A 23,240-nucleotide genomic window follows, 5' to 3' on the forward strand; every position below is an offset into this window, starting at 1 on the left:
ACTTGTTTGTAAGGTAGTGGGAAGAATGCTTCATCATTATGACTGATCACGGCATTAAGGAACATGGTTAAGTCTTTCCAATAACTACCTGGAAACAAAAATAAATAGAAACCAATTGGAAAGCACTGATTTGTCTGATGGCAGGAGACTGAATGTTTTGGTCCAGACTTATGATTTTCCAATATGGGAGCTTCTACCAATGGAGCTTGGTAACTCAGCTGTTACTTTATCATCTTGAAAGAGTTGCCTGGAGTACTTGAAGCGTTAATTGGCTATGCTGATAGATGTGAGAGGTTAAGCGTAACTCCTGCCATCTTTGATTGGCTGTCTGTCTATCCACTATGCAGTCCCACTCTTCATACAGTATAGTGGTGCTATCAAAACATAAATATGGAGTATATGAGGAAATATGGAAAGACTAAGGTCATGTGCAGTGCAGTTAGAACTGGAGAGAGCCAGCTGCATTTTGAAATGGAGAGAAAAGGAATGCACTTTCATTAGGCCTAGAAAGGGAGACACAGAACAAAACTATTTTTTTATTTGCTTGCTTGGTAAATAAGGATAAGGTTTTTGGATGAGATTTTGTCTTTTGTTGTGTTGATGTATCTAATTGCTTTTGTTGGTTATGAAATTCACAATTTTTTGAAAAAACATTTTGAGAAATATATTCTTAAAATATATGTTGTAGGCCTTTTATTTAGATGGTTCGAGTTTATAAATTCTAGAATGTATAATATCTCTAACTTTTTTTAATGCCTAGCTCAGAAATTAAATATTCATTAGTAATTGCAGATAGCTGTACAGTATACCATATTGGATCACCTCATTTCCTTATTTATTGACCATTTACAAATAATATTTCATTTCAGCAACAAATTACCCGGCCTTCACAAGAGGAAAAGGTAGAAGAAAAAGTTGAGGAAGATAAAACTGAAAAGACAGAAAAAAAAGAAGAAGAAAAGAAAGATGAAGATGAAAAAGATGAAAAAGAAGAATCTAAGTGAGTTAAAGATTAAATAAAGATATGTGCATCTTTACTTCTACAAAAAAAATTGGATCATTTGAGGTCGTGAGATGTTAAAAGGAAGCATTGCCCCTAGCAAGATGAACCATATTAACTGTTACCTCTTGTGATCAAGGAATAGGAAATTCTACTTAATTTTTGGTTTAATATTTTCCCTAGATAACCTTCTTGGATTAATAAATTTTAGAATTAGAATACTATTAATATGCTTAATGCTAAATGTTATTTATTCTCTTTCATGTGTCAGAAGGCAATGCTGAATTTTTTATGTGCTCTGGTCATTATTTTGATGATTAGTGAAGTGTGAAAGTATGGTTTCATAAAGAGCCAGCAGATGCTTTAGAAGGCTCCTTTCCCTGTGTTGACACAAAGATTTACTACAATACCTTGATGTATGCATGGTTTATCTCATTGTTAATGGTGGTGCACCTTTCACCAGTGCAAATTTTAAGTCATTAATACCTTCTCATGTTGTACAATTCTTGTCCATATGCTGATGTGCACCCTCCATAGAGGGCCTGTCCAAGATGCTAGGAATTTTCCTCAGAACCTTTTATACCATATAGATGCAATGCATGTCTTTCTTTGTTCTTGCTAAGTGATCAGCTCACCTTCATATCCAGTGTTACATATCACATTTTATGCAAGGAAACGAATGATTTGTTGATGCTGTAGGTTACTTTGTCCGTTTCCCTTTAGGTCATTTGCAGTTTGCATTTTCTGAGTTTGTGTTGTTTACTGTCATATAATATCATTTGGAGAATATTAGTGTCAAAAAGTTGTTGTCTTTGGCGGCTAGAAACAGCTGTCAAAGGATCATTAGAAGTATTATCCAGTTTTCCAAAAGCTGTATGGCCCCTTTCTTTACTTCCTGTTTAATTCTGGACCCACCTCATTGTCTGTAGTGCCTCTCCAGCATAGGTATCCTAATAGGCTGACTCCAAGGATGAGCTTTCCATCTCACTGCATGTCATAATTTGGCTGCACGTGCTTGTTGATGTCTTGTGAGTGGCCATGTAGTGTTCCACTCATTACTTGTTGCTGTCAGTAAAATGTCATCTGCAAACAGAAGCATTTAGTGACTAACTTTGCCACCTTTAGGGAATCCCTCTTCATTTGGACTTTGTGCATGACATCTTAGGATTGTGGGATCATAGATTTAAAGGAAGTTTCTCTCTGGTCTAATCCCTTACTGAAGATAGTAAGCAGATGAGCCCAAGATTACACAGGTAGTAATAGAAGAGCTGGAATCGTCTATGACAGTGGGGACCTCCTTTTTGGCCAGCTATCCTTTGGGCGCCATGTTTTATGCTTCCTTTGATATAATCAGGGCATAATTGAACAGAATTATTTCTGTGCTTGCATCTATCAAGAAATTCTGTGTGATCTTAATATATGCATGGGAAACACATTGGAGGCGAGTCTTTGAGCTTACAGTAATATTGCTATGGTTTTATTATCCCATGAAATTTCCTTTGAAATATTTGTGGTATTGGTTTCAAATATATAACTAGCCACAGAGTATTTCTTTTATTATAATGACAATGTTTATTTTTTTAAAGTTTATGATTATTGTTTACTGTTGTTATTAGAGACAATCCTTCTTGAGTGGCATTTTTAGAGTGTTGTCAAGTTGATCTTTGAAGCTAAAATGAGAGCCATTTTGTTACCTTCTTTAGCGTAGTAAACCATAAGCCTTCACTTTGAAGTAACATAATTTGTATATTAAACAGTGCTCTTAAGTTTTAGGCCATAGCCTTCTAGTGCATTTGTCCCACTTTGTTTTTGAAAGTGTGATGATAACATCCTCCCTTTCCAGAGCCCTTCACCCTGCTTATACCTTATTGGAGCCTCAGAACAGCTGTGCATGATTGCTAGGGCAGGGTACAGAGAACTTTTATTCATTGTCAGCTCTGCCATTTTCAAAACATTTCTTTCTAAGCCTCAGTTTCTTCATCTGTCAAAAGAGGAGATTCAACTAGATGGACCTCAGAAATGTCCTGAAGCTTTGAATCGATGATGCTCTTACTCCCATTTGACAGAAGAAATCTGAGTCCCCAGAGTTGAGTGAATTGCCTAAGATCTCATACTTAGTTTATTGTCAAGTCTCGATGCCTCCCAATGGGTCTAGTGCCCTTTTTACTGAATCCAGGTATATTCCCCATCAAGAATAGGCCCTTCTCATCACGGCTTCGTTTCATAGGTAAACCATGAAAGCTTGCTTTCATTGAAATGGTAGTGATTGTCCTAGAGGAAGAAATGGAATTTGTGAAATACTTGAATTTGACTCTCATTGTTAAGAGTAATTCTTGCACATAATTGAATTATTCTTTTTTTTCTTCATTAAGTTTTTTAAAGTTTATAGTCAGAATTTAGAATTTTACAATTCTGATATTTATTTTTATCTGCTAATCTTCAACATCATGTTCTATTCTTATACTTTCTTCTTTAGAGAAAACTCCAAAGAGAAGGACAAGACAGAAGGTACATCAGAAGAAACAGAAGAAAGGGAGCAAGCCACACCTCGGGGGCGAAAAACAGCCAACAGTCAAGGTCGCCGTAAAGGTCGAATCACCAGGTCCATGACAAATGAAGCTGCGCAGGCGAGTGCGGCTGCAGCTGCTGCTACTGAAGAGCCACCGACTCCACTGCCGCCGCCGCCCGAACCTGGTGAGTGGCATCCCAGGCACAGTGCTGGATCTTGTGGAATGGCACTGACCCTCCTGTGCTGTTCTGTCCATCACCAAAACTCGACAATATTCTTTGAATGCTTACTATTAGTTTGATCCAGTAAAACACATAAAGATGAATAATATTCAATCCCTTCGCTGTAGGAATTGGTCTTTTAGAAGGGGAAGTTAGACTGGTACATGAATAGATCTAGTACAAAGCAAAATGTGAAAAGTTAAATAAAATGAGATTTCACCAGAAGTGGGCTTACCTTTGTTTAGAGGTAGAAGGAAGAAATCAAGGAAGAGTTTACCTTGCCAAAATCACAAAAGAATATCCAGTCTTTGGGAACAGAGGGAGGGGGGAGAGGAATTCTCTTCTATATTGAAAAATTCTATCTTCTGCAGTCATTTTGTTATTATGGAAACAGTTTTTGTGGTCTGACGGTCTTTTGGTAGAATCAGAAGATACTGTCCTTGTGCTGAAGCAGACGTTCTTCAAAGCTGAGTTTTGTCTTATTTTATTACCTTGTATTTAAAGTAGTTTTACAATGAATTCCTTGTAGTTAGAGCTCATTTTAAGTAGGGCAAGGGTGTGTATATATTATTTGTACACATATGTGTTCTTTTTGTTGTTGTTGTTGTTAATTTATTTTGGTTTATCAACAATCACTTCCATAAGCTTTTGAGTTTTAAATTTTTCTCCCCCTCCCTCCCTGCCTCCCTCCCCAAAGACGGCATGCAATCTGATATAGGCTATACGTATACATTCCTATTAAACATAGTTTCACATTAGAGATGCTGTAAGGAAGAATTAAAGCCAATAAGAGGAACTTCCAGAAAGAGGAAACAAATCGCAACAGAAGAGAAAAAAAAATAGCAAATAGTATGCTTCAGTCTGCATTCAAACTCCATAGTTCTTTCTCTGGATGTGGATAGCATTTTCTATCATGAAGCCTTCGGAAATGTCTTAGATCCTTGCATTGCTGAGAAGGGCTAAGTCTGTCAATGTTAGTCATTGCACAGTGTGGTTGTTACCATGTACAACATTCTCCTGGTTCTGCTCACTTCACTCAGCATCAATCCATGCAAGTCTTTCCAGTTTTTTCTGAAGTCTGCCTGCTCGTCATTTCTTATAACACAGTAGTATTTCCTGACGCTCATATACCACAGCTTGTTCAACCATTCTCCAATTGATGGACATCCTCTCGGTTTCCAATTCTTTGCCACCACAGAAAGAGCTGCTATAAATATTTTTGTATATGTGGGTCCTTTTCTCATTTGTATGGTCTCTTTGGGATACAGCCCTAGAAGTGCTATTGTTGGGTCAAAGGGTATGAATATTTTTATAACCCTTTGGGCATAGTTCCAAATTGCTCTCCAAAATGGTTGAATCATTTCACAACTCCACCAACAATGCATTAGTGTTCCAGTTTTCTCACATCTTCTCCAACATTTGTCATTTTCCTGTTTTGTCATGTTGGCCAGTCTGATAGGACACATATTCTTAATACGTAATAAAATCTCTTTTCATAAGGAAAGACAAATTTTCATAAACTTTCAGGTATTAAGGCTTTTAATATCCAGAGTTAGATTTTGTGTTAGGTTTAACCATAACATCTGATCATCTTTTGAAATATTTTTTCAGCCTAAAGCTACTGCTTCCTTTTCAACTTTCTGTATTAGACTCCCTAGGTCTACAAAGTATTTTCGGTTATATATTAAGATATCTCAAGGGCAAATGGTACCTGTTTGTATGTTTGTATTTGTCTCCACCCTTAGAGATATGTAGGATCTGGGGCAGATCACATTGTGTGAATTTATACGGGATCTTTCTGTCCCCTGCCCCCTCCATGTTTTGATATAGGTGATTTTGCATACCATTTGACACTGTTTGGAGAATGAGTCTCTTTTTTCCCCTGGAGAGTAAATTAGAGAAAAAGGACCCTTAGGTTTCTTAGGCTACTAGGGACCTTGCAGCAGAAAGGAATGTGTGGAAGCCTGCATGTTGATTCCATTTCTAGTCCACCTGTGTCCTTATCTCTTTCCTGCTGTGACAGATTCTGGGTCTTAAGCTCACCTCCCTGGCTTCCTTTCAATCCCAACTAAAATCCCATCTTTTGCAGGAAGCCTTTCCCAACCCTTGCCTCTGTTAATTATTTCCTATTTATCCTGTATATGAGTTGCTTTGTGTATCTGCATGTTGTCTTCCATCTTAGATATCAGTTCTTTGAGATCAGGGGCTATCTTTTGCCTCTTTTGTATCTCTAGAGCTTGGCACAATTCCTGGCACAGAATAGGAGCCTAACAAATATTTGATTGAATGATTGATTGATCAGTCTATTCTAAGCTGATTAGCCCTGTGTCAGTTCATAGCTTCTTCTCATTTCCCAGGCCCTTTCCGGACTTGGCATTACAGTAAACTAACCCAGGACGGAGTTATTTTTCTTGCCTCAAGGGTGAATTCCCTAGTACCCGTATCAGGTTCAAGATCAAAGCTCCATCACAGTCACTGACCTGAATACAAGGAGGCACAAGCGTCCCTCACCGTACTCTCCTTTTCTTTTAAGTAGGGTGGCATAATACTGGGGGAAAGTCTTGGATTTGGAGTCTGAGGACCTGGGTTCAAATTTACCTCCACCACTCACTGGCTCTGTCACCTTGGACAAGTCACTTCCCTCTCTGGGCCTCATTTTCCCCGTCTAAAAATGAGGCAGATGGACTAAATGACCCCCTTTCAAGTCTAGATCTATGATCTCAATCCAATTAAGTATATTTAAATGTTTCCGTTGATCTGTGGGCCTGCCCACACTGAGGAGAGACCCACTTCCACCTCTGTGTCCTCCAGGCTGTCAGTCCGTAAGCCACTCCCTCCCTCCCTAGGGAAGGATGCCAAGGGCGGCTCCCTCCCTTGTTCTGGAGATCTTTATCTAGAGAGGCCAAAAAAGTATCTGTTTTGTTTGTTGTTATTCAGTCACCTCAGATGAGGAAACTGAGGCAAATGGGGCATCTGAGGCCAGGTTTGAGCTAGGAAAGAGGAGTCTTCTTGACTCTAGGCCTAGCGCTCTCTCCACGGCACCTCCTGGCTGCATATATCCGTATGTGTCTCAAACAAATTACTTTTATCGATTTATTTATTTAGAGGTTTTCAAACATTTCACATTTTACAGGTATTCATTGCAGTTCACTGTTCCAAACAAGCAGTGTTTTTGTTAAATATATTGATTCCTGAGTAAATGGGATTTAGGAGCACATTCATTATAAAAGATTTATCTTTGAATGTGAGTTAGTCTGTCTACCTCAGTAAGGTAATGTTGTTCCCATAGACATGACCTCTAATGATAACCTGAATGTTGTTATGGATACAGTTGCTCCACCCAGTTTCCACTTTCCATCCCAGCACTAGTAGCTGATGTATTGAAATAACAGAGATCAAGTTGTGCACGTTGCTCTGGTCAGCTTTTTGTTCATAGAAGGCAGTTGATAAATAGTTGATTATATCAATGAATAATGCCACTTCTTAGAATGGGACTTTTGTCTTATATTTTCCTTGTCTTTTAGAAAACAGTGGACTCTGAAAGTGTGTGTTGAAATTTTTCTCTTAAGGCTAAAAACTCCTAGAACTCTTATTTAAATTCAGTGTAAGCCATTGCTGAGATTTGCATGTGCTTTGCTTCTCCTTATATGCCACACAGGCTGTGGTTGAAGTTTAAAATGTGAAAGGAGAGCACTGCCCTTCTGACTGGTCTTGAAATGGTCCTGTGTCAGCCATTTTTCTTCCTGTAGTAGGAAAAACGATGGGAGCAGATTGGTGCAGTCAGTTTAATCACTCAGGCACAAGTGCCTTTATTTTCCTTTGTGGGGGAATCTAGTGCCGAGAGAGGAATCTTTTGTTAGTTTGGAGAGTGTCTGATTCATATGCTAGTCCGTTAGCTTGGAGGAATTTCTCAAAAACACATGCACAAAAATCAGCCTGTCTACTGAAACGGCAGGGACCAATCACCTGACGGAGTTTGGTCCATTTCATGTTAACTTGAATTCTCCAAACATAATTCTTCTGCATCCGTGGTAAGTATCATTCTTCATCCTTTTGGACATGAGGAAATTAAAGTATTTGTCCATGTGCTATGTTTCCCAGATATGCATAGTCAGGGGCATACTTGGGATTGAAATCCAGACTTCCTAAACAATAACCTAGAGAGTTATTTTTAGGCAAATTGAGGACAACCTGCATGACTTTTAAAACATATGAATTTCTCAAGTATTGTTATCTAAGGGTTAAATGATTTCTGCGAAAGAGAAATCCTTGTGATTTTAAGTTACTTGTCACTTGAATTCTTCATTGGAACTAAGAGGACATTGGTAGACTCTTTTTCCATTTTAAACTACTCAAAAAATCATTATAAATTAATAGTAATCAGTCACAAGCACATTTATTGAGTCCTTATTGTGTGTCTTGTGCTGTCCTACACAGAGCCCCGAGGAATGGATCTCTTCATAAAAGATATTCATGGAAACAATGCTCAGGTCAACAGGAGCAGTACGGGGTGCTGAAAGGGTGGAGAAGTAGACTTGGTTTGCATGGGAATCGTGAGCATTTGGAATGAGGCCACAGTGTAGAAATAGTAGGGATTCTTTTCTTTACTGATAGAGCCTGTGGTTATTATGCCTACAAAACGATAGAGGTCAGTGCTGTTATTCCAGACATTCCTTTTCTTTTCCAAATAAATTGTTATTGATACTCCTTGTTTTAACATCACCTGGATATCTCCCAGTACCCCTTCCCCTCTCAAGTTTAGAGAGGCATTCCAAATAGCGAAGAATATTTTAAATGAATGAAAAAGAGCAAGAGGAAAAAAAACCAACACTGATAAATAATTAAAAACAGTCTGAAAAATATATGCAATGTTGTACCCTCCTGTACCTTCCACCTCTGCAGAAGAGTTTGCAGAGCTGTCTTCTCACATCTTCTAGGCATTCTTAATTAATCCAAAGCCTTTACCTTTTTATTCTGTTTATACATTCAGATGTAAGCTCCTTTTGAGTAGGTATTATTTAATTCATTGTATTCATATCACCTGTATCTGGGAAGGACATAATAAATGTTTGATTATCAGATCCGATATTCAATGGTTAGTCCAGTTTTAGGTACTTACAAGGTATTTTAGGTATGTATAAATCTTAGGTACAGAGCTCTGTGCCAAAAAATTGTTCATAGAGGGAATGAAAACTATTGGGTGAGAGGAGGTGGGAAGAGTCTGGATAGCAAGAACCCTAAATACTCTAAAGCAGAGCTCATAGTTTCACACTGCTTAGGATTCATTTCTAAGAAGCCATTTCACCTGACTTGTGTATTGTGTGATCCGGCTGTATATATCAGCTATAAGCCATCCATGTTACAACTGGCTATGGTTTGTGATCAGGTAAGCAAGCATTTATTAAGTTCCTGGTAGCACATAGGTATGAAAATGAGATGTTTGCTCTTGTCATGGAGCTTATTACGTGATGCTAAGGCACATGCTCATAGATTTCAAAAGGTACAAGATACATACATACATACACACACACACACACACACACACACACACACATATATACACACACACACATATATACACACACACACACATATACATACATGTGTGCATGCATGCATACAGAGAGATAGATAGATAGATAAAGAAACCAGTGGTAGAGGGTCACTAACAACTGGGGGAATCAGGTAGTACTTTAAATAAGCTTGAAGGAGGCAAAGATTTTCAAGAGGTAAAGATGAAGAGGGAAAACATTCCAGCCTTGAAGGTTGGTCTCTGCTAAGGCCTAGAAGAAGGTGATGAAATATTGTGTTTGGTGACTAGCCTTGCACGCCAGTTGGGCTGGAGTGCAGAAGGTGTATTTAATAGAGATGGGACAGATGAAGGTGGAATTAGCCTGGTACAGGACTGTGAGTGACTTTAAATGCCAAATGGCGGGGCTTGGGGGCTTGTATTGTAACCAAAGGGAGTCAGGAAGTTACTAAAGCTAATTGAGCAGAACATTATCAGATCTGTACTCTGGTAATATCACTTTGGTAGCTATGTGGATTATAGATTGGAGAGAGAAAAAAGCTGGATACCAGTTAGGAAGCTATTGCCTTTCTAATGATCTGCACTAGGGTATTTGTGGTGTGAATAGAGAGAAAGCGACGGATGAAGAAGATATTGAGGAGTTTGAATGGACATTTTTGGGTGGGGAAGGACAGAGGAAGTAAGAGTGAATTATGACTCTTATGTTGGAAACCTGAGTAGATTGGAAGAATAATAATGTCCTTGACAAAAACGAGGAAATAATAAAGAGGGGTGGGTTCAGAGGGAAAGATGTTAAGTTCTGTTTTGGATGTGTTGATTTTGAGATGCTGATGGAATAGCCAGGTGCAGGCGTCCACCCGACAATTGTGGGTGCGTGACTCAAGCTCAGAATTGACCTAAGGCCCAGATAGAATTTACTGTAAGTGCTACCAACCCTCCTCACCCTTCTTCCTGGTAGATCTTCCTTCCTTCCCTGTTTCTCTAACCCTCCATTTGTACTTAGGAGAGTTTACCAAGGAAATTTCTAGTATCTCTTATGAAACATTACATAGCTAAATGATCCATTTTCTTAGAAGAGTTGGTGAAATCTTATTTATAAACAGGAATCTCAACTCATTACAAAGTACTTAATAACATGTTGAAGATCTTTTAGGAGGAGTGTGGTTGTTACTTCTGTGTGGTAGAGAGTTCTGAATCCTTACTCGTTTGTTTTCTAAGAATTTTTATTTAAGACAAGGGTTAAAAAATTGTTTTTTTAGACAGATCACTTTGTTTAAGCCTTTTAAATTTTCTCTTCTATAATATCAATATAATGCTACCTGCCACATCAACATTTTATCACCTAATTTTGGTAGAATGTTTGATGCATAAAAATTGTGCTTTAGTTTTAGTAGGTTAGTTTCCAAATTTTAGAATAGTGTTTGAATGCCGGACAAAATGTGTTTCTATACTTGAACAGTTTTTTTGTGTGTTCCTTCTTTGTGAAGAGAGAATTTATGAAAGATGATTTGTTCTATAGATAGACTCTCTACCAGATGCCTCAGGAAAACTTTTTCCCCTCTTAAAACCTTATGTAAGGCATTATGCTTACAAAATATCCTGAGTGTTCCTGTGATTCATTTGACTTGTTGACATCAGTATTTTATAAGTTCCTTTGAAGTTTTAACTTAAAACAACTTGATGAAAGATTTGAATTGCTTTAGCCATTATTCTTTATATAATTTATCATTTATTGTTGGGATTTTTGCCAGTGTGATTTCTATCAGGCAACTATTATATTCATCAAATAGCTAAAACAAAATTTTTTGTCTTTTTTACATTTAATTTTAATTTTATTTTTCTTAATTATATGTAAACAAAAAAATTTAACACTCATTTAAAAAAAAGTTTCATATTCTTTCCTCCTTTAGAAGTCAAGCAATTTTATATAGATTACACAAGTACAGTCATACAAAAACATTTCAGTATCAGCCATGTTGCAAAAGAAAACACATACTGAAGAAAACCAAGAATAATAAAGAAAGTAAAAATCTGCATTCAGACCCAATCTGTTCTTTCTATGGAGGTGGATAGCATTTTTCATCTCAAGTACTTTGGAATTTTCTTGGATCATTGTATTGCTGAGAATAGTTGTCATTTACAGTTGGTTATCTTACAATATTGCTGTTATGTACAGTGTTCTCCTGGTTCTGCTCATTTCACTTTGCATCAGTTCATGTAAGGCTTCCTAGGTTTTTCTGAAAGTATTCTTCTCTGATTTCTTACAGCACAATAGCATTCCATTACAATTATATACCATAATTATATGTTCAGCCATTCTCCAATTGATGGGTATCCCCTCTACTTCCAATTCTTTGCCTCCACAAAAAAGAGATGCTCTGAATATTTTTGTACATATAGGTCCTCCTCCTCCTCCTCCTCCTTCTTCTTCTTCTTCTTCTTCCTCCTCTTCTTCCTCCTCCTCCCTTCCCCCCTTCCCCCCCCTCATAGTAGTAGTGTTGATGGGTCAAGGGGTATGTACAGTTTTATATCCCTTTGGGTATAGTTCCAAATTGCTCTCCAGAATGGTTAGGGAGTTCACAACTCCAACAGTGTATTCATGTCCCAGTTCTTACACATCCCCTCCAACATTTGTCATTTTTCTTTTCTGTCATATTGGCCAATTTGATACATGTGGGGTGGCACCTCTATGTTGTTTTAATTTGCATTTCTCTATTCAATAATGATTAGAGCATTTTTTTCATATGACTATAGACAGCTTTGATTTCTTCATCTGAAAACTGCCTGTTCATATGCTTTGGCTGTTGCTCAATTGGGGAATGACTTGTATTCTTATAAATTTGATTCGGTTCTCTATATATTTGAGAGATGAGGCCTTTATCAGAGACACTTGCCATAAATTTTTTCCCCCAGTATCCTACTTTCCTTGTAATCTTGGCTGCATGGTTTTGTTTGTGCAAAAAAAGCCCTTTTTTAATATAATGTAATCAAAATTATCCATTTCATATCCTATAGTGCTTTCTATCTCTTGTTTGGTCATAATTTTTTCCCTTTGCCATAAATCTGAATATTTCACGCTCCCCTGATTTGCTTATGATTTCACCCTTTATGTCTAAATTATATATCCATTTTGACTGCATTGGTCTGTACCTAGTTTCTGCCAAGCTGCTTTCCAGTTTTCCCAGCAATTTTTGTCAAATAATGATTTCCTGTCACAAAATCTTGGATTTTGGGGTTTGTTAGACACTAGATTGCTATGGTCTTTTAACACTATGTATTGTGTGCCTAATCTATATTCCACCAATCCACCACTCTGCTTCTTCGTACCAGATTGTTTTGATGATTGCCACTTTGTAATACAGTTTGAGATCTGGTACTGCTAGGTAACCTTCCTTCACAGGTTTGTTTGCTTTTTTTTTCCATTGACTCCCTTGATACTCTTGACCTTTTGTTCTTCCAGATGAATTTTGTTACTGTGTTTTCTAGCTCTGTAAAATAATTTTTTTGATGATTTGATTGGTATGGCATAGAATGAGTAAATTAATTTAGGTAGAATTGTCATTTTTATTATATTGACTCGGCTTAACCATGAGCAATTAATATTTCTCCAGATCTTTCGATCTGACTGTGTGAAAAGTATTTTATAATTGTGTTTATATAATTTCTGCATTTGTCTTGGGAGGTAGACTCCCAAGTATTTTATATTGTCTCTAGTTATTTAAAATAGAATTTCTCTTTCTTACTGCTGACCTTTGTTGGTAATATATAGAAATGCTGATGATTTATGTGGGTTTATTTTATGTGCTTCAACTTTGCTGAAGTTGTTAATTATTTCAACTAGATTTTTAGTTGATTCTCTAAGCATACTATCATATCATCTGCAAGGAGTGGTAGTTTTGTTTCCTCATTGCCTGGTTTAATTCCTTCAATTTCTTTTTCTTGTTGCTATCACTAGCATTTTTAGAACAATATTGAATAGTAGTGGTGATAATGGGCATTATTGTTTTACTCCTGATCTTATTGGAAAGGCTTCTAGTTTAACCCCATTACAGATAGTACTTGCTGATGGTTTTAGATAGGGATTTATTCCTCTGCTTTCTAGAGTTTTTAATAGGAATGGTTGTGGTATTTTTCCAAAAGCCTTTTCTGCATCTACTGAAATATTCGTATGATTTTTGTTATCGATATGATCGATTATGCTGATAGTTTTCCTGATATTAAGCCAGCCCTACATTCCTGGTATAAGCGCTGCCTGGTCACATTGTATGATCTTTGTGATATGTTGCCATTTTCTTCTCACAAGTATCTTATTTAGAATTTTGGCTCAGTCTTCGTTAGGGAAGTTGGTCTGTGGTTTCCGTTTTCTGTTTTTGCTCTTCTTGGTTTAGGTATCAGCACCGTATTAAATTAAAGATGTGATGCAGGTCATTAAGGGAATTCTGTTAGCCAACAGTCCGTGTTCAGCTCCATCTCTGCTAACTCTCACACCTGGGATTTGACACACCCTGCCTTACGTGGCCATAAGCCATATTGTTTAGCAGTAATGTCATAAATGCTCATCAAATCAAGTGCCCCTTCACTATCTTTTGAACAGTTCTTTATGTATAACTTTGTCCCTGTGTGAAACTGTCCTCTGTCCTATTGCTTTGTCTAACACAAAGTTTTCATTGAACCAGTTAGTAGCAACTCATGAAATATGTCCCTAAATTATTGTTTTCATTGATGGGTTCTCTTGGGTGCTATTAGATATAGAAGTACTGTTAATTACCAAAGGAGTATTAAATAATTTCCATGTAGCTTTATTTCTAATTTTGTTTTCTAATATACTCAGATTCTTAGAAATATGTTATTCTTGTATAGTACAATAGAAATTTTTTTCTTAGTCAAAAATTTGGATTAAACAGAACAGTTTAGTAGTTTCTGGCCATACCAGTAACACTGAGTTTGCCTTATTACTCTATACTAGATCTTTGCAAAACTGGTAATTTACAGAAGACTAAACATATGGAAAAATTAGCTGTGTGCAAAGGCATTTCTTAGTAGGTATGGGGAAAGGCTTCATAGTTGTGATAGTGTAAGGAAGAGCTGGATTTCACTAATTTAACATGAAGAACCCATAGTATTTCATCCTATAAGAACATGAGTCTTTTCCCCTATGCTTCTGTTAAAGAAAGTGGGGCCTTTGCATACTTCTTTTTCCAAGTATTCTTCACATGTCATTTCATAGATGACTTTATTGTGAGAAAAGAAAATGCGTTTTCTTGATCAGATTCCTTGCTTTGATTTTAGCTTCTGCCGAACCTGTGGAGACTTCACGTTGGACAGAAGAAGAGATGGAAGTTGCTAAAAAAGGTAAAGCCAGTCATGGTTGGGGTCTGCTTCTTGGTAGCGAGTCAGTGCGAAAGGTTTGTTGGAGGGGATGTAAGCGAATTCTTGACAGAAAAAACCTTTTTTGAGTGAGTTCAGTTTCTTTTTCAGTGTATCCTTGTAGCATCCATTGTCAGGGGGCTGTTGCACAATGGGGACGATTGTATAGTGTTCCCGTGGACAGTTTTTCAAAGAATCTTACAGTTTGGCAGGGGAATCAGTGGCAGGAAAGAGCCGCTCCATGCTGCTGTGGATGAGTCCTGTAATTCTGACCTTTGCCAGCTATCCTGCTTATGGGAAGTAAATCTACTGGCCTCCCTTTACTCACTTGTGATCATCTTTCCTTCTTTAGAAATGGGGGTTGCTTGAAACCTCCTACAAGCGCTGCATCACCCCTCTCACATGCTGCTCATTAAACACCCTGTTGATATCATTCTAATCACATTTTCTTGGCCTGTATTAAGAATGCGAAATAGCACTGAAGTCATTGGCAATTTAGCTAATGCTGTTTGACTTGACAGAAACTCTTTGAGAAACGTTAACAAGAAATTTCATATTGCACTGATGTTTCTTTTGCAGTTATATATAGAGAAGTTAGAAGTAACATGACCTTTCAGTGAATGACCTTTTAAATTCCTTTTCCTCTGAGCATATGTCTATTGATGCCCTTAAAAATTATAGAAAGCCCAGCTACACTGAAAATAAAGCATTTAAAAGCATTTTTGGCTCAAAGTCTTTTTTTTTGAATGGATATATGTGTGGGTATATATGTACACACCCAACCATATTCACCTCTTATATCCTTCATGGCGGTTGGATTCTGATACTACAGAATTAGGGGATTCAAATGGCCTTGGGTTCTCCAAGGTGATACCAACAGGTCTCCCAAAGTTGGTGGAATTTTTGAGCCCCAGACCTTTTACGATGCCCTGAATTTGCCATTTAAGGAGTGGCCTGGCTGTATTCAGAAAGGCTCCTTGCTGTAGGGTTGACCACCAGAGATGGATTTTTGTCAACCAAAGCAATTCATAGAGGCCATCTACAAAGTTATAGGGGGTTTATGTACTCTACCGACAAAATCAGAAGAGTGAATAACTTCATTTTTGTAGCAGTTTCCTTTTTACAAATGAAGATTGGTTAATAAGTTCCTTCGTCGGTGGTATACAACTAGTAGATAGTCATCTGCCCTTGTCTCTGACGTAGGAAGCCATCTTGTGTGCCTACCCACCACCTTTTACCGTAGCTTTTTATATATCAGTCTCTTCCGGTTTTGAACAGGAACCACTTATCTACTACTGAATGACCTACTTGTCTTAGTGTAGGACAATCCATTTGAGCATCTTCTGTATATAAGATACTGAGAATACAAAGATAGTTCTGACACATGCCCTACTCTTAGTGGCTAATGGGGGAAGGGAGAAGACCTACACACCCATATGACTTTGGTCTATGGGAGAGTGTGACAAGGTCAAAGACAAGTGCACACCAAGTGTTTGAGGAATTTGAAGAGGTTGAAAAGGTTTCTTTCTGGCCGGGTCCATGGTCAGGGAAGACTTTGTGGAAGAGCCTGTACCTGAATTGGCACTTGCAGTACTGAGTGCATTTCAACAGACAGATGATTATTTGTAGGGTCATGGGTCATCAGTTCCAGGTACCGAAAACATTGGGAGCAAGTGCACAAAGATAGGGGAGGACAGAACAGAAGCCCAGGATGAACAGCATCCAGTCTGGCTACATGAAGGACATGACAGTATGGATGAGGTCAGAAAGGCAGGCTGGAGCCAGACTGGGGAGACCTCAGGTGCAAGGTGAAGGAGTTCATATTTTTCCCAGGAAGCACTGAGGCACCACAGAAGATGTTTGATGTTCATAACAGAACATTAGGAAGATGAACCAAGCAGCAGTTTAAAGGATGGAAGACTAGCAAGGATGTTAATATAATGTCTAAGTTCGAGTAGAGAAGATCCGTTGTGGTGAGTAGGAGAAAGGCAAGAAAGTGCAAAGGCTGGCTGGGGTTTTAGAAACCTATTGACAAGATTGTGGAAAGTGATGAATAGGAAATCATCAGGGGTGATTCTGGAGCTTCAAGCTTGGTGGTGATAGGAGGACAAGTCAGACAGTTAAAGAAGAAGCAAGGTGAAGAGGAGGAAGGAGCCGTGAAGGTTAGTTATGAACACTCATAACTCAGCTGCCAAGTTTAAGCATTCTACTAGAGGTAGCCTGTGAACATATCCAGCAGACAATTGGGAATTGGGAACTCTAGGGAATGGCAAAGGGCACTAATTAGGGAGTTATTTACAGAAAGATGTTCGTGGAAGCTATGGAGAAAAGTGGATGAGACTGCCAACATAGAGAATCCAGGGAGAGGAGAGAAATGAGCCTTGATGGCTATGCACGTTTCAGTTATCTGCTACTTTTCAGGAGCTCAGAATCCCATTGGCCTCTTCTAGTTTACTGGTCTCACCTAAACAGATTGATCAGCTGTTCCTCAGCCCACACAGAAAAAAAAAAGGACCAGTGACATCCATCTTTAAATACTTACATCCCCCACATGGTGGTTTTTTGAGAGTACATGCATTAAAGGGAAGGACAGATGTGAGTCGTGCAGAAAATCCAACCTCTACCCAAAAGTCATTCCCTCTAAACTGTAGAAAAATAATCATCCAAGCTTTGTTTAAAGCCCTCTGGTTGAGGGCCACCCATGACTTTCTGAGGCAGCCAGTCCAGCCTGACTTGGCTCCGTGGCATCTTTCATACGTTTCTTCTAGTTCCTTTTCCCAGGCAGGAGGAGCCTTTCAGAGATTTAAAGCCTCTAGAGTCTTCCCCAGGCTACACCTTCCTGTAGGATTGGTTGGGCAAAAGAGCTAGAGGGAAGCCATTTGAGGAGAGGACACTTGGTGTCTTTGTGAGGCAGATAATTTTTGTTTTTAATGGTGAAGGAATTCAGTATAGAGAAGACCAAGGTAGAATACCTTGGCGGGGAGGGAGAGGAGAAGTGGGAATGCCTTTAGGAAGCTCAAGGCTTCTTTCATTGAATGAATAAAAGAAAGAACAAAAATGTAACATTATCAGTCTCTCTGGACTCGGGGATGATCCATTAAGGAGAATAGGGTATTTGTTCCTAAATCAAGGGTCTGATTTAATGTCCTAATCCTAATTATGTTCCTTTTTAAACTATGAGTTTCCTTATGGGAAATATTTTTTAGTCAACAAGCTCTTATAAGTGCCTTAGCACTTAGTTCTAGGAATATGAAGAAAGGCAGAAACCATTGCCTGTTCTCAAGGAGCTCATAGTTTAATGGAGGAAAAGCGTGCAAGTATAGACATACGAGATTTCTAGAGGATGAGTTATAGCTCGTCAGCAGAGGGAGGGGATCAGGAATGACTGGGCTTCTGGGCGTATCAGTCCATGCAGTCGCGAGTGGCAGCCCAGGCTTGGAGCAGCTTGGTTCTGGGACTGTGGATAGGAGCAGCAGCTTTCTACCGTCCTGGAGGATTTCCCCCCTAGACCTAGTTGTTTAATAAGCCGGAAAGCTTGGGGAATTTGTATGGGAGGTATTTCTTGGCTGTTGTACTGTGTATTAGTCATATAAGCCTCTGTTATCAAGCAGGGAGACAGCATAGGTTTTAAGACTCTTCATCCTCTATTTTACCATAAACTTGAGCTTCACAGTATTTATATTTGAAAACTCATCAGCCATGCAAATACAATGGGAGCTGTGGCATAAAGGGGTCATTTTACATTAATTTATACTTAGCTTTGAAATGTGAGGTTGGATCTGTTTTGGAAAGAGTCTCCACTGCTTGAAATAATAACAGCATCCTATGAAGACCCCTCTCATGAAGTTCTGATCAACCGTCCAGCACCTCCACCATCCTCCCTGGCAACATTCCTAACTTTGTGCTTTGTACACGTAGCCAGCATAACCACCCAGGCGTAGGCATTTCCTCTAGAAGGTAGAGGTGGTAGGGAAAATTAGGCGTTTAGTATCATTCATAAGCCTTCCTTCCTGTCGACCCCTTGTCTCGTGGCAGCACAAAAGAGTCACGATGGTCGTGTCAGCAGAGTGGGTTGGAAACCAACCCTGTATCATGGGTGACACTGCTTCTGTAGAACAGCCTCTTATCAACAAGTCACGGGCTCCATGTGCCTTTCTTCTCCCTCTCTTTTACACAGGCTTAGTTGAACATGGTCGGAACTGGGCAGCGATCGCCAAAATGGTGGGGACTAAAAGCGAAGCCCAGTGTAAAAACTTTTACTTCAACTACAAAAGGCGCCATAATCTGGACAACCTCCTGCAGCAGCACAAGCAGAAGGTGAGGACGGGCAGCTCTGAGGGTGAAGGCCATGGCTTGTTCAGGCCAGGCGTGTGACTGTGCTGAAACGCTGCTTTGATCGTGGTTACTGTATGCGCTTAGTGGGTCAGGGCAAGGACAGCAGCGTGGACTCCAAGGCCACCTCAGCTTCACTCTTAGCAGGGCCTGCACTGCTGTAGCTTATTGACTGGAAGATAGACATTGGGCAAGATGGGAAGAGGACATGGGACAGAACTGAGCCTCAGAGAAAGGAGAAGTGACTTTTGTGGTCATGATCCCATGGCTGGCAATTGTGAGAGACATATTTTAAAACCTGATCTCTTGAATCAGGTCTAGCATTGTTATCCCACTACCCTGGGAAGAATCAACTTTGCTCATATACGTATATACACATGTGTGTGCATGTATGTGCGTGTCTTCAACAAATGCACTTCTCCTGTTTTTGCCATCATGGCCTAATAGAGTGCTGAACAACACAGTAAGCATTTAGCAGAGATGAGCTAAACTGAACTGAAACTAAAAATGATTGTGCTATTGTGGGTGGGTTGGTAGGTATGTCTCCATGAGTGTTTGTGTATGTACTTGGGCATAATTGTCAGTACAAGAGGCAGCATGGTGAAGCACAGGGGAATTGGAGTCAGAAGTTCAGAGTTCAAATTCTGGCACTGCTATTTACTGCCTCTGAATTTGGTCCTCAGTTTTTTCATAAAATGAAGGAGTTGTATTGGGTGGTCTGTGTATCCCTTTCCAACTCTTAATCTATGATCATATGATGTGTGTGTGTGTGTGTGTGTGTGTGTGTGTGTGTGTGTGTGTGTGTGTGTGTGTTGTACACCTCTCTGGTGGTGGGAGTAGGGTATGTATTACAGACTGGAGAGCAGAGGAACGTGGGTGTGTAAATCACTGTTGGTTGCATGGATGTATAATCTATATGTGCATCAGTCAAGAAGCCAGCATTTATTAAACACTGTGTGCCATGTGCTGTTCCCATCTTTACATACATATACATACATACATGCGTGCACACGGGTTATGTCTGGTACACATTTATCTACATGGGTGGCGTTTGGAGGGCAAATACACGTCAGAGTGGGCCCTTCTCCACTCAGGGGGGAAGAGGGGCAGCAGGTGTTATATCTGTGCCTGTCACAGAGGGGGTGTACGCAGGTATCTGTACTTAAGGACTTAGGTGTACCTGAAGGAACCATGGTTCTAGAGTCGCAGACCAGCAGGGTCTTTACCTTAATGTAAATGAGAAGAAGAGTTACTTGCTGCTCCAGCATGTTTCTCCTCACATATCAGAGCTAAAGAAGTCCTCATTAGCACACTGTGGAGGAGAAATACCGGTATCACAGGTGCATGCAGAGGGCGATTCCTGGTATTCAGGTGTGTGCATTTGTACAAAGCAGTATTGAAAAATGCTCCCAAGTGGACTTGTGATTAGTTGTGCTGAGATGGCTATGTGTCCCACAACCCTGTGGCAGAGCGGACTGTAGAGACTGGAAGCAGAAATGGGGCCTGTTCAGTAAACGTAGATAAAGAAGTAGGTTAAGGGTTAGTAGCAGGAAATATTTCATAATGTGTGATTTCATTGCTGACTATTGCCTTCTCCTTGGGCAGCAAACACACAGTCCATTGTCTATCCCATTTTTAAAACCTTTCCAGCTTGGTATAATACCTGGAAAATCTGACAAGCTGTTCTTCTATCCCACAGTGCATTGAAATAGGAGGAATGTCAGGAAAGCCAAAAATGAGATGCTGTCTATAAAAGACATCACAGGTGTTGGGGGAAAAAAGTTTATCTTCACTTTAATTTTTGCCCCATGCGAGAAAAGAGGAAGGACATTGACCTGCCTGTAAGAAAGCTTTGGATTACATTTTCATTTGGGCAGAATGCTGATAAATCCAATGACTTTTGGTTGTGTTTCTAGAGCATCATTTACAAGAACTCTGCCTGCTTTTGTTTTTAAATCTAGCATTTAGGTAGCGCTTTAAAGTTTGCAAATGCTTTACAACTATTCATTCATTTGGTCTTAACCCGGGGAAGTAGGTGCTGATATTAGCCCCATTTTACAGATGAGGAAGGTGAGGCAAGCAGAAGCCCAAGGTAACATAGAAGTGAGTGTCTGAGGCTAGATTTGATTAATATTCAGGCTTCCTGACTCCAGGCCCTGTGCTCTGTCTACTACGTCACTAGCTACCAGTTGTAATTCTTCTTCAGAGTGATGTACTAATGTCTTTAATTTTTACAAAGTGCTTTCATTGCATCCTCACAACAGCTCCATGAGGTAGGTACTAAAAGCATTATTTTCACTCTTTGATGGACAAGAACATTGAACCTCAGGAGAATTTGGTGGCTTGGCCATGGCCTCACAGTTTTGAAGTGCTTGGGGCCAGATTGGAATCCACATCTCTTCTGTCTCCATTTCTGATCTCCTTCCACTACACCAAAGAGAGCTTTCATCAGTCATTTCAAATGTGCCATACTGTACACTGATTACATTTACTGGTTTTCCTGAACATCATGCCTCGTGTAGACCCTGGTCTGGTGCTTATTATTTGTGCCTCTTAATATTGGTTCGGATAAGCAGCTCTGTTTTCTGCTTTTGTAGTCTTGCAGATCCTTAACTCACTTTATCTTTGTTTAGTCTTCAAGAAGGCCCCGTGAAGAGCGAGATGTATCCCAGTGTGAAAGCATTGCCTCTACTGTCTCTGCTCAGGAGGATGAAGATATTGAAGCTTCCAATGAAGAGGAAAATCCAGAAGACAGCGAAGGTAGCTGGAGATACCTGAAAGTATGAGGGGTGGTTTTCGCTACTGTTGTTTCCAGAACTCCAAGTTTATTTAATTGGCTAAATCATCTGGGAATGGCTTCATAAAGGAAATAATTGTAATTGCATTTCCGCAGCAAGAGGCCTTTCATTGCTCCAATTGTGAATGCTAGGCGATTAACAAAGTTCTGAAAATTGTGCAGGGGCAATATAGGAATGGTTCTCTTTGTAAAAATGCTTCGTCACGCTATTGTCAAGAGAATAAAAAGTTCGTGTCTGTAATAGCATTGGTCTTTTCTATTTGCTAGATGATTTTTATCCTTCAACAGTGTCCTTTAGCAAATATCAATGTAGCAGTAGTTCAGAGGAGTTCATAACTTTGGTAATTTAGGATTATTGATATTGAATGATTTTACCTGAAAGGATATAATGTCTTATTCGAACTTTCTATGTCCTCCAGCTCCCTGCACACAGTATCTACTTAATGATGAGGTGAATGAATTGTTGTGGCCTGGAATACTCAGAAGGCTTCATGGAGAGGATGTAGGGCTTGGCCTGGCCGTGAAGAAGACAAGGAGATAGAAATGGAGGGAACAATACATTTGTCTTTGAGCATTTGAAGGGCTGGCACGTGGAAGATGAAATTCTTAGTGCGGGCCTGTCTCAGGGGCTGGGTTGGGATCATTGGCCACATTTTCAGGGAGGCTTTGTTTCCACAAAGCCTTGGCAGCTATATTTAGTGGGCATTCCTACCTTGGGCGCACCGTTAGTCTAAAGAACCTCAAAGAATCCTTCTCTCTTTGAATCTGATTCTTTAACTCCACATCCAGCTTCTTGTAGGCCTCCCCATGTCCCTTCTACACCCCTGTGCCAGTCACGGCCTATTCCTTCATGTTGGTGTTCAGGAGATACTGCCTCCTAGCCCTCGTATTTCCTAGGAAGATGTCTTATCTCCTCAGCCTGCCGTAGGTTTCTTCATCACGGGATCTCTAGCTTAGATTTCTTTCTTCCTTTTCTTGAGCACTTGACACGCTGCCTTCAGTTGTAATGATTGTTCAGTAGATACTTGATGACAGGTTGAGTTTGAGGCAGCACTCAAACAGAGGTATTGCATAGGCAGTTCAGTATTTGAGACTAACAGTTGAGGTTGGATACCGGGGCCTGAGCTGTGTATTTGAGAAGCACCTCGGCATAGGGGCAGCAAGAATGAATGGCGTCTCTGAAGGAGTCGATTTAGGGAAAGAGGAGTCAGCAGCGTGGCCCGGGGGAGGGAATTCCCTCTCCCATTTGCTTCAGCCTGCCTGGACTCTTCTGGCCGCTCCGTCAGCCCCTTTTCTTTCTAGCAGTCTCCGTTGATCAGCTCATCTGCTCTCCAAGTTTCGCCTCTCTTTCACGAACAGCTCGCTGTTAATCATGATCTGTGGGTGACAGCTATTCGTTAACTACCTGGAGTGCTGTCAGATACTGGCAGGTGTGCGAAGATCAGCAAGGCTCGCTCCGGGCCTGCAGGAGCTCGTGTTCCAGC

The 23,240-nt window shown here is 39.7% G+C and overlaps 1 protein-coding gene across 7 annotated transcripts in view; it reads left to right on the forward strand.

Moving 5' to 3' along the window:
- The window catches only part of NCOR1 (nuclear receptor corepressor 1), a 185,496-nt gene that overhangs the window by 106,210 nt on the left and 56,046 nt on the right, over positions 1-23,240 (forward strand). For all 7 annotated transcript variants that reach the window (XM_078154739.1, XM_078154738.1, XM_078154743.1 and 4 more), the window contains 5 exons: positions 870-1,000; positions 3,477-3,694; positions 14,550-14,612; positions 18,805-18,944; positions 21,593-21,719. In XM_078154739.1, the coding sequence (XP_078010865.1) occupies positions 870-1,000; positions 3,477-3,694; positions 14,550-14,612; positions 18,805-18,944; positions 21,593-21,719 (679 nt within the window). The remainder of the gene's footprint in view (positions 1-869; positions 1,001-3,476; positions 3,695-14,549; positions 14,613-18,804; positions 18,945-21,592; positions 21,720-23,240) is intronic.

The sequence above is a fragment of the Phascolarctos cinereus genome, unplaced genomic scaffold (genome assembly GCF_003287225.1).
Source record: "Phascolarctos cinereus isolate Bilbo 61053 unplaced genomic scaffold, phaCin_HiC Scaffold_5;HRSCAF=322, whole genome shotgun sequence".
In the NCBI taxonomy this organism is placed as follows: Eukaryota; Metazoa; Chordata; class Mammalia; order Diprotodontia; family Phascolarctidae; genus Phascolarctos; species Phascolarctos cinereus.